Source organism: Salmo salar, chromosome ssa14 (genome assembly GCF_905237065.1).
Source record: "Salmo salar chromosome ssa14, Ssal_v3.1, whole genome shotgun sequence".
In the NCBI taxonomy this organism is placed as follows: domain Eukaryota; kingdom Metazoa; phylum Chordata; class Actinopteri; order Salmoniformes; family Salmonidae; genus Salmo; species Salmo salar.
In genome coordinates this window covers 33356512-33369034 of record NC_059455.1, presented here as the reverse complement: position 1 = coordinate 33369034, position 12523 = coordinate 33356512, and the positions used below count along the sequence as shown (strand labels likewise).

Here is a 12523-nt window from a genome sequence, read left to right as displayed (position 1 = left end):
CTGCCAAACATACCCTCGTAAAACTGACCATCCTACCGATCCTTGACTTCGGCGATGCCATTTACAAATTAGCCTACAACACTCTACTCAGCAAATTGGATGTAGTCTATCACAGTGCCATCCGTTTTGTCACCAAAGCCTCATATTCCACCCACCACTGCGACCTGTATGCTCTCGTTGCCTGGCCCTTGCTTCATATTCATCGCCAAACCCACTGGCTCCAGGTCACCTATAAGTCTTTGCTAGGTAAAGCCCCGACTTATCTCAGCTCACTGGTCACCATAGCAGCACCTACCCATAGCACGCGCTCCAGCAGGTATATTTCGCTGGTCATCCCCAAAGCCAACTCTTCCTTTGGCCGCCTCTCCTTACAGTTCTCTGCTGCCAGTGACTGGAACGAATTGCAAAAATCACTGAAGCTGGAGTCTTATATCTCCCTCACTAACTTTAAGCATCAGCTGTCAGAGAAGCTTACCGATCATTGCACCTGTACACAGCCCATCTGTAAATAGCCCACCCAACTACCTCATCCCCATATTGTTATTTATTTTTTTGTTCCCCTGTATCTCTACTTGCACATTCATCTTCTGCACATCACTCACTCCAACGCTTAATTGTAATTATTTCACCACTATGGCCTATTTATTGCCTTACCTCCCTAATCTTACTACATTTGCACACACTGTATATAGATTTTTCTATTGTGTTATTGACTGTACGTTTGTTTATCCCATGTGAAACTCTGTGTTGTTTGTGTCGCACTGCTTTGCTTTATCTTGGCCAGGTCGCAGTTGTAAATGAGAACTGGTTCTCAACTGGCCTACCTGGTTAAATAAAGGTGAAATAAAAAAATGTAATACAAATAAAAAAGAGTAGCAGCAAAGGGGGGACCAACTCCATATTAATGCCCATGATTTTTGGAATGAAATGTTCGACTAGCAGGTGTCCACATACTTTTGGTCATGTAGTGTATGTGTGTGTGTACAGTATATGTATGTATGTGTGTGTGTGTGTGTGTGTGTGTGTGTGTGTGTGTGTGTGTGTGTGTGTGTGTGTGTGTGTGTGTGTGTGTGTGTGTGTGTGTGTGTGTGTATGTTGTCTTGTGTCATATGCGTGTGTGTGTTATGTGTTTGGGTTTTGTGTGAGAGTGTGAGTGTATTGTTTGTGTGTGTGTGAGTGTGTATATAGTGTGCATACAGTGCCTTCAGAAAGTTTTCACACCCCTTGACTTATTACACATTTTGTTGTGTTCCAAGGTGGGATTAAAAATAGATTTAATTGTCTTTTTTTGTCAACAATCTACACAAATACTGTAAATGTAAAAAACGTGAACATTTGTAAAATACCTGTATATCTTAATTAGATAATTATTCCACCCCCCGAGTCAATACATGCTAGAATCCCCATTGGCAGTGGTTACAGCTGTGAATATTTCTGTGTAAGTCTCTAAGAGCTTTGCACATCTGGATTGTTAAATATTTGCAAGCTCTGTCTAGTTGGTTGTTGATCATTGTTTGACAGCCATTTTCATAGATTTTTGAAGCCGATTTAAGTCAAAGCTGTAACTAGGCAACTCAGGAACATTCATTGTCGTATTGGTAAGCAATCCACCGTATATTTGGCCTTGTGTTTTATGTTGTTATCCTGCTGAAAGGTGAATTTGTCTCCCAGTGTCTGTTGGAAAGCAGACTGAAAGAGGTTTTCCTCTAGGATTTTACCTGTCCTTAGCTCTTTTACGTTTATTTTTATCCTAAAAAACTCCCTATTCCTTGCCGATGACAAGCACGCCAATAACATGAGGCAGCCACCACCATGCTTGAAAATATCAAGAGCGGTACTCAGTGATGTGTTGTGTTGTGTTGGATTTGCCCCAACATAACGCTTTGTATTCAGTACATACAATTAATTAATTCTCCTTTTCTTTTGTTGCAGTTTTACTTCAGTGCCTTATTGCAAACAGGATGCATGTTGTGGAATATTTTTATTTTGTACAGGCTTCCTTCTTTTCACTGTCATTTAGGTTAGTATTGTGGAGTAACTACAATGTTGCTGATCCATCCTTAGTTTTCTCTTACCACGGCCATTAAACTGTGTAACTGTTTTAAAGTTACCATTGGCCTCATGGGAAAATTCCGGAGCGGTTTCCTTCATCTCCGGCAACTGAGTTATGAATGACACCTGTATCTTTGTAGTGACATTGTGGGGTGCTGCGTGTGGTCTGGTGACACACAATCTAAATGTAATCCATTTAAAATGTATCCTGTAACACAACAACATTTGAAATTCAAGGGGTGTGAATACTTTATGAAGGCACTCTATATAGCCTTATGAGTGTGCAAAGTGTCAGTGCAAGATAGGGTCAACGCAGATAGTCCGGGTAACTATTTAGCAGTCTTATGGCTATTTAGCAGTCTTGTGGCTTGCGGGTAAAGGCTGTCTCGGAGCCTGTTGGTCAATTTGCCAGACTGTAGCAGAGTGAACAGTCTATAGTTTGGGTGGCTTAAGTCTTTGGCAATTTTTCGTGACTTTCTCTGACATCGAGGTCCTGGGTGACAGGGAGCTCGGCCCCAGTGATATACTGGGCCTTCCGCACTACCTTCTGTAGAGCTTTGGGTCGAAGACGGTGTATTTTCCATACTAAGCGGTGATGCAGCAAGTCAAGCTGTTCTCGATGGTGAAGCTATAGAACTTTTTGAGGATCTGAGGGCCTATGTCAAATCTTTTCAGCCTCCTGATGGGGAAGAGGCACTGTCATGCCCTCTTCACGACAGTGTTGGTGTGTGTGGACCATGTTAAGTCCTTAGTGATGTGGACGCCAAGGAACTTGACGCTCTCGACCTACTCCACTAAATCCCTGTCAATGTGGATGGGGGTGTGCTCTTCCCTCTTTCTCCTCTAGTACACAATCAACTCCTTGGTCTTACTGATGTTTGGGGGAGAGGTTGTTGTCCTGGCACCACACTGCCAAGTCTCTGACCTCCTCCCTGTAGGCTGTCTAATCGCCATTGGTTTCCAATAAAACGGAGGGAAGTGCCGGTCGATTTTCTCTTCATCTCAGTCTCACCAGGATGCCAGCCCATTTATCGCATATACACCTGCAGCAGTTTGGTAGCCCATGAAACAAAGGAATAACGTCCGGTGTGAACAAAGGAACAGCTGTGTTGGAGTTGAAGTCAGATTAAAAATAGTCTGGGTAGCCATTTGATTAGATGTTCAGGAGTCTTATGGCTTGGGGGTAGAAGCTGTTTAGAAGCCTCTTGGACCTAGACTTGGTGCTCCGGTACCGCTTGCCATGCGGTAGCAGAGAGAACAGTCTTTGTCTAGGGTAGCTGGAGTCTTTGACAATTTTTAGGGCCTTGCTCTGACACCGCCTGGTAGAGAGGTCCTGGATGGCAGGACGCTTGGCCCCAGTGATGTACTGGGCCGTACACACTACCCTCCATACCAGGCAGTGATGCAACCCGTCAGGATTCTCTCGATGGTACAGCTGTAGAACCTTTTGAGGATTTGAGGACCCATGCGAAATCTTTTCAGTCTCTTGAGGGGGAATAGGTTTTGTCGTGCCCTCTTCACGACTGTCTTGGTGTGCTTGGACCATGTTAGTTTGTTGGTGATGTGGAAACCAAGGAACTTGAAGCTTTCAACCTGCTCCACTACAGACCCGTCGATGAGAATGGGGGCATGCTCGGTCCTCCTTTTCCTGTAGTCCACAATCATGTCCTTTGTCTTGATCACGTTGAAGGAGAGGTTGTTGTCCTGGCACCACACGGCCAGGTCTCTGACCTCCTCCCTATATGCTGTCTCGTCGTTGTCGGTGATCAGGCCTACCACTGTTGTGTCATCCGCAAACTTAATGATGGGGTTGGAGTCATGCCTGGCCGTGCAGTCATGAGTGAACAGGGAGTACAGGAGGTGACTGAGCACGCACCCCTGAGGGGCCCCCGTGTTGAGGATCAGCATGGCAGATGTGTTGTTACCTACTCTTATCACATAGGTGTTCCTTTTGTCCAGGTGGGAAAGGGCAGTGTGGAGTGCAATAGAGATTGCATCATCTGTGGATCTGTTAGGACGGTATGCAAATTGGAGTGGGTCTAGGGTTTCTGGGATAATGGTGTTGATGTGAGCCATGACCAGCCTTTTCGAAGCACTTCATGGCTACAGATGTGAGTACTACGAGTCGGTAGCCATTTAAGCTTTTTGTGCGTATGGAACATTTCTGGGATATTTTATTTCAGCTCATGAAACATGGGACCAACACTTTACGTGTTGCGTTTATATTTTTGTTCAGTATACTATGAACCTTCTGTACAAAAAAAAGAAAAAAGAAACACAAAAAAATATCACTAAATAGCAAAAGTCAGAACTCTTAAGATGTCGGCCTTCTCCGTCAGTGCCATCTTTTGTACGCTCTACTACAGTACTACACCCACGCTCTAGTACAAAAAGTGGGTCCTAGCAGTGGCTGCTATACTTTGATGTAGCTCTAGCCTAGCAAGCTACTTTGCACATTTCAACTCTCTGAGACTTCAAAAACACTGACTAGGGAGCAGTGATTCCTCCAGGGGACAAGAGTGTGTGTCATATCTCTCTTCTTCCGAAAGCTAGAAACATCATTTAAACAACATCCCCATCCCCTGCAGCGGCTGGCTCCCAAATCCTGCAACAGTGTAATGCACTCACCATGATGTGAACCCTGGGCATATACTGCAGGGATTATCATGTTTTATCTAGACTCTGTTTCTAGATGCTGTAGCAACACTTGCATTTCCTATGCAGGGAGGGCTGCTTGGGGTTTTTGTGGCTCTTTGCATAAATCCACAAAATCTCTCCTCAAGTGTGATTACACAGTTGGCATACAGTACAAGGTAAAGCACCAATCTGCTTAGGGGACTCAGAGGATGGAAGCACTGGACGAGACAGTACTATAGTAGTACAATATATTTTGTTAAGACTTGATGAAAGATGATATACGGTGTCTTTTAGAAAGTATTCATACACCTTGACTTACTTCACATTTTGTTGTGTTACAGCCTGGATAACATTTATTTGTTTTCTCACCCATCCCCACACAATACCCCATAATGACAAAGTGAAAGAAAGTCTAATTTATAGAACATTTTATTCAGAAATATCTAATTTACAGTGCATTCGGAAAGTATTGAGAATCCTACCCTTTTTCCACATTTTGTTACGTTACAGCCTTATTCTAAAATGGATTAAATAAAAAATGTTCCTCATCGATCTACACACAATGCCCCATAATGACAGAGTAAAAACAGTTAAATAAATAAATAAACAGAAATAGCTTATTTCTGTTTATTTATTTTGCTATAAGACTCCAAATTGAGTTCTGGTGCATCCTGTTTCCATTGATCATCCATGAGATGTTTCTACAACTCGATTGAAGTCTACCTGCGGTAAATTCAATTGATTGGACATGATTTGGAAACCAAAACATTTCTGTACCATTGAAGGTCCCCAAGAACACAGTGGCCTCCATCATTCTTAAATGGAAGAAATTTGGAATCACAAAGACTCTTCCTCGAGCTGGCCGCCTGGCCAAACTGAGCAATTGGGGGTGTCCTGACTCCCTGTGATCACTAAAGATCCCATGGCACTTATCGTAAGAGTAGGGGTGTTAACCCTGGCATCCTGGCTAAATTCCCAGTCTGGCCCTTATACCATCACGGGCACCTAATCATCCCCAGCTTACAATTGGCTCATTCATCCCTCCTCTCCTCTGTAACTATTCCCCTGGTCGTTGCTGTAAATGAGAATGGGTTCTCAGTCAACTTACCTGGTAAAATAAGAGTAAAATAAAAAATGACAAAAATCGGGGGAGAAGGGCCTTGGTCAGGGAGGTGACCAAGAACCCGATGGTCACTCTGACAGAACTCCAGAGTTCCTCTGTGGAGATGGGAGAACCTTCCAGAAGGACAACCATCTCTGCAGCTCTCCACCAATCAGGCCTTTACGGTAGAGTGGACAGACGGAAGCCACTCCTCAGTAAAAGGAACATGACAACCCGCTTGGAGTTTGCTGAAAGGCACTTCAAGGACTCTCAGACTATGAGAAACACAATTCTCTGGTCTGATGAAACCAATATTGAACTCTTTGGGCTGAATGCCAAGTGTCACGTCTGGAGGAAACCTGGCACCATCCCTATGGTGAAGCATGGTGGTGGCAGCATCATGCTGTGGGGATGTTTTCAGCAAATTAACAGCACAAAATGGATGTGTAATGTAGTTTCTCTCTAATTGTTGAAGAACATGCATGTCAGCTGATACTGTATGAGGCAGGTCTGACCTCCAATGCTCAGTGACTATAGTTGGTTGTTTAGCAACAAAACCAACGCTTGCGCAACTATGGGGCAAAACAGACAGGGTTGGCTTAGATTGTTGACAACATGTAAAGCTATATTTCGTCTCCATGAATACATTTGCGCAATACAAATTTATTGTTACAGGTATTGGTTAGCTAGCTAGTGAATTTTAGCCATATTAGCATGGACATGAAATCAGTCAAAAACTCCTCAAAACAAGACATAGTATCATGAACAAGATGAAACGAGCTGAAACGAGCCACTTACTATTCCCCACATGGCAGTTTCTTGTCATTCTTGCTAGCAACCTGGCCATCCAGAATCACAACGCACTGACTTCTGCCCAATGGAAGCACTCACATGGTTTTCGTGACGTTGTCAGCTAACACATCTATATGACCCTCATTATCTAGGCTTCTCCTCTAGCAAGGAAACAAGCATGAATTAGACCCCATATTTGGCATTCACTTACTGTACTTGGATAGTTTAATGACTTTAGCATCTTCAAGCCCTCTCCCCCCTTTAGAGAGTTGAGCCCTCTTGAATTAGTGAGCAAGTGTGCATAGCCAAGGCGACGACAGGCTCTCCACGTTTCAACTGAGCCGTCTTCATTCGCAGGGCCACTTAATTTAGCTTTTTTCCCCTTCCCAATTTCTATTTAATTTTCCTGGGGAATAGAAACACTGACAAGACATTTCACTGAAATATTTAGAGAGGAGTGAAACTCAAATTACATTTCTGTAAGATGTAGTATGTGGATGGCATCTGTTTTCAGCGGTGGAATAAGCTCATTTGGTGTAATATGGTCTTAGTTCGCGGCTTGATGGTTTTTGTTAGGGATATTAAAGGCTGTCCTGCTTCTCTTCCACAGAGCTTAGCCATGCAGCCGGTTTAAAATGCCCTGCAAACTGATGTGATGAAGGGTGTATATAGTCTCTTGGCCTAGAATAGTGAGGCAGAGCGGGGCCTGAAATAGTCTCAGCTAAACTCTCCAAGGTGCCGTCGACCTTGATTTGAAATACCACTATGTGTGTGTGTAAGCAGCAGCAGAGAGTCGCTTAATACTGACAAACCACCTACAGGTTATGTAGAGACAGGTTACTCACAGACACAGACAAGTGGAGGGTTTGGGCAAACATAATCAAAACCTGGCGGACAGCGGAGGGGAAGACTAAATGAGAAAAATGTCAGTGTCAAGGCGATGGTTAGGTGTCTGGGGGACTGGGGGAGGACGATGACAGACAGAGAGAGAGGCCAGACATACCAGAAGAGCCTGTAGATCTGTCCTCCATCGTCCACACCTCACTCACACTCCCTCTCTCCATCTCTCCCACTCTTTCTCCATCTCTTTCCAACTCTCTCCCCCTCCGCCTCTCTCTTCATCAACCATGGGGGGCTTCTGGGATTGTGGGTGTGCGTTGGACCGAGATGATTCCTCTCAATAGCAGCCTTTCATGCTGTTTGTCAACAGCCAACAGTGCCCATGGGAACAGAGGTGTGCAGTGCTCAGAAATCAAGGAGGATCAAGGCACTCTTCATGATATTAAAATGCCTTTATTGCAGTGGAGTGTTGTTCAATAGAACAGATTCTAAAAAGCCGCTGACGTGTTTCGGCGTCATAGCCTTTGTCAGGTAGACAGTGATGAAGGATGATGCTCAAATTGTCTCCACAGACATTTCATATTAATATGAAATATGTATTTTCCCACATACTGTACCCCTCCCTCCTTACACACACACATGCACGCAGACACGCACGCACACACACACCTCTTAAACCTCTCCCTCTCTCTCTCTCCCTCTTTCTCTCCCTCTCTCTCTCTCTCTCTCCCTCTCTCTATCTCCCTCTCTCTCTCTCTCTCTCTCTCTCTCTCTCTCTCTCTCTCTCCCCGCAGGTCAGGACCGCACTGAGACGGGGCTGATTAAGCGTTTCCGTGGTGATGGCGTGCGCTACAAGGCCAAGCTGATCGGGACTGATGAGGTGACAGCGGCACGCGGGGACAAGCTGTGCCAGGACTCCATGATGAAGCTCAAGGTATGTGTGTGTGTGTCTGAGGAGAGGGTGGTGGTATTCAGGTGTAGAAGAAGAAGTGAATTCAGCCATCTCTATTGATGCGTCTTTGCAGGAGCCAGATGTAGTTACAAATCCATCTACAGAAGAGAGAATATGGATGGTTTTATTATGTCTCTTCAACCATGCTGGAGACATAGTAGCATTACCTTACAGCCAGCAGGCAAAGCCATTTCCTGCTCTGATCTTCTCATATCAAATGTAGTTGCTCCACATGTCCAATAACACAACAAGCAGGAGTTTTGTAGATCCATGCTGTGACATTTGAACAGTGACCTGCCTATGACTCCCATATCCAGCAGTCACTGCCAGTTACAGTCAATGTTCTCAGGTCAATACAGGCATTATATTATATAGACAGGCAGAAGATGGGGATGGAGGGATGGAATAGAAGAGGGCGATGGAGGGATGAAATAGAGGAGTGGGATGGAGGGATGAAATAGAAGAGATCGATGGAGGGATGAAATAGAGGAGCGGGATGGAGGGATGGAATAGAGGAGGGGGATGGAGGGATGGAATAGAGGAGTGGGATGGAGGGATGGAATAGAGGAGGGGGATGGAGGGATGGAATAGAGGAGGGGGATGGGGGGATGGAATAGAGGAGTGGGATGGAGGGATGGAATAGAGGAGGGGGATGGAGGGATGGAATAGAGGAGGGGGATGGGGGGATGGAATAGAGGAGTGGGATGGAGGGATGGAATAGAGGAGGGGGGATGGGGGGATGGAATAGAGGAGTGGGATGGAGGGATGGAATAGAGGAGTGGGATGGAGGGATGGAATAGAGGAGGGGGATGGGGGGATGGAATAGAGGAGTGGGATGGAGGGATGGAATAGAGGAGGGGGATGGAGGGATGGAATAGAGGAGGGGGATGGGGGGATGGAATAGAGGAGGGGGATGGAGGGATGGAATAGAGGAGGGGGATGGAGGGATGGAATAGAGGAGGGGGATGGGGGATGGAATAGAGGAGGGGGATGGAGGGATGGAATAGAGGAGTGGGATGGAGGGATGGAATAGAGGAGGGGGATGGAGGGATGGAATAGAGGAGGGGGATGGAGGGATGGAATAGAGGAGGGGGATGGAGGGATGGAATAGAGGAGGGGGATGGAGGGATGAAATAGAGGAGGGGGATGGAGGGATGGAATAGAGGAGCGGGATGGAGGGATGGAATAGAGGAGGGGGATGGAGGGATGGAATAGAGGAGGGGGATGGAGGGATGGAATAGAGGAGGGGGATGGAGGGATGGAATAGAGGAGCGGGATGGAGGGATGGAATAGAGGAGGGGGATGGAGGGATGGAATAGAGGAGTGGGATGGAGGGATGGAATAGAGGAGGGGGATGGAGGGATGGAATAGAGGAGGGGATGGAGGGATGAAATAGAGGAGTGGGATGGAGGGATGGAATAGAGGAGGGGGATGGAGGGATGAAATAGAGGAGCGGATGGAGTGATGAAATAGAGGAGCGGATGGAGGGATGGAATAGAGGAGGGGGATGGGGGGATGGAATAGAGGAGGGGGATGGAGGGATGGAATAGAGGAGGGGGATGGAGGGATGAAATAGAGGAGCGGATGGAGTGATGAAATAGAGGAGCGGATGGAGGGATGGAATAGAGGAGGGGGATGGGGGGATGAAATAGAGGAGGGGGATGGAGGGATGGAATAGAGGAGGGGGATGGAGGGATGAAATAGAGGAGGGGGATGGAGGGATGGAATAGAGGAGGGGGATGGAGGGATGAAATAGAGGAGCGGATGGAGGGATGGAATAGAGGAGGGGGATGGAGGGATGCAATAGATGAGGGGGATGGAGGGATGAAATAGAGGAGCGGATGGAGGGATGGAATAGAGGAGGGGGATGGAGGGATGGAATAGAGGAGGGGATGGAGGGATGAAATAGAGGAGTGGGATGGAGGGATGAAATAGAGGAGCGGATGGAGGGATGGAATAGAGGAGGGGGATGGAGGGATGAAATAGAGGAGCGGATGGAGGGATGGAATAGAGGAGGGGGATGGAGGGATGAAATAGAGGAGCGGATGGAGGGATGAAATAGAGGAGCGGATGGAGGGATGGAATAGAGGAGGGGGATGGAGGGATGAAATAGAGGAGCGGATGGAGGGATGAAATAGAGGAGCGGATGGAGGGATGAAATAGAGGAGGGGGATGGAGGGATGAAATAGAGGAGTGGGATGGAGGGATGGAATAGAGGAGGGGGATGGAGGGATGAAATAGAGGAGGGGATGGAGGGATGGAATAGAGGAGTGGGATGGAGGGATGGAATAGAGGAGGGGGATGGGGGGATGGAATAGAGGAGGGGGATGGAGGGATGGAATAGAGGAGGGGGATGGAGGGATGAAATAGAGGAGTGGGATGGAGGGATGAAATAGAGGAGGGGGATGGAGGGATGAAATAGAGGAGGGGGATGGGGGGATGAAATAGAGGAGCGGATGGAGGGATGAAATAGAGGAGGGGGATGGAGGGATGAAATAGAGGAGGGGGATGGGGGGATGAAATAGAGGAGGGGGATGGAGGGATGGAATAGAGGAGGGGGATGGAGGGATGGAATAGAGGAGGGGAAGGGGTCTCTATTGAGCTGCCTCTCTAAGCTTGAGGACTTAATCCACCAAATGGAGAAGCCGATTGTGGATTGACGACAGCTATAGACACCTCTCTCTCCTCTATTCAGTCAATCGATCTTTGTTTCCCACTCTGTAGAACAAACAGAGGGTGAGAGGGAGGGAGTTTGATGGTTGATGAAGCTCAGATCTGGAGAGGGGGATATAGTGAACTGGTTGTGTATGGGGTCGCTCGCTCAACCCTCCTCAACGTGACTGGGGTTCCTGGGTTTTCAGACGTGTTCAGCATTCACGATGACGTTCTGTCTTCTTTTCTCTTTTCACACAGCTTATTTACATGAAAGACATGTCAGGCTTGCGTTAGTGAGGGAGGGTCGTGCCTCCATTTGAGTCTGAGAAACATGCTGGAAATGTTAATTGTTTTTGTGGAAAGAAAAAGGAGCTGAGATCCATGGGAAAATCTGCTTTAAAGGCTCCATGGTTCTTCAGGCAGCAAGATGTGACAGAAGTGTCCCGGCGAGGTGAAGGTTAGGCTACGGTCGGTCAGCAGAATACATTCAGTCAGAGAAACTTCAAGTCGCTACATGGTAGTTTGGCAGCTTGTGTCACAAGGTGCAGGCAGCAGAACCCTACTTAACAAATCAGCCTCTTAAAAGCTCAACAATAAAAGACTCAGTGGTGAAAAAGAGAAACTGTGTTGAGAGAATGAAAGTTCAAAAAGAGTAACATTGAAGAGCCTTCTGTCGTATTGCACCTCATTAAACAGCTGTCACCCTCTTCCTTCCCTCTCCTCATCGTCCCGTCATACTTACCTGAGTCGTGAGTCGATGGCACGCTGCTGTCTTTCACGCTGAGAGTATTTCCCTTCATCTCCCTGTGTCTCTTCCTCTCCTCCAGGGAATGGCTTCGTCAGCGCGCTCCAAAGGAGAGCACAAGCAGAGAGTCTTCCTCACCATCTCCTTCGGAGGGATCAAGATTTACGACGAGAGATCAGGGGTGAGTGAGTGATGAGGCTCCACAGTGTAGCGGCGCAGCCAGGTCTAGCCCCAGCTGCTGTGAACCTTATAGGACATCCAGAGGGCAGAGGCTAATACAAGTTTAATCACAGTCATGTAGAAGAAAGGCAGCCATCTTGTGTGCCTACCTGGCATATGGTGCAGTTGACATGACAGGGAATACAACAGAAGCCGTCTAGGCGTGCTGTATGGTGGCTAATGTCTGATGATAAACACCTGTCTACTGTAATGACAGTGTGTATATGAGGGATGGGATGTTGTCCCCTTCCCCCTCCTCCCCTCCATGCTATGAGACAATCTGCCTCCCACCCTCCTCCCTCAGGGCCCAGAGGGCTGCTGTTCCAACCCCCCCCAACCCACCATCCTGAGGCTGCTCATCGCCGCTATCCGCTAGTTAGCCCACAGTTCAACCCTAATCATCATCACTGCTAACTGCTAGCCTAACTGCCCCATAGCTCCACCTCAACTGTCATTAAAGGGGGAAGAATATCATGAATTACTCAATACTGTTACTGTATAGACCCGCTCCTCATCGTTGGATATTTGA

The 12523-nt window shown here is 47.0% G+C and overlaps 1 protein-coding gene across 4 annotated transcripts in view; it reads left to right on the top strand.

The window, feature by feature from the left end:
• Positions 1-12523, top strand: part of LOC106569298 (disabled homolog 1) — a 129192-nt gene that overhangs the window by 99164 nt on the left and 17505 nt on the right. For all 4 annotated transcript variants that reach the window (XM_045694238.1, XM_045694236.1, XM_045694237.1 and 1 more), the window contains exons 3-4: positions 8218-8357; positions 11858-11956. In XM_045694238.1, coding sequence (XP_045550194.1) covers positions 8218-8357; positions 11858-11956 — 239 coding nt within the window. The remainder of the gene's footprint in view (positions 1-8217; positions 8358-11857; positions 11957-12523) is intronic.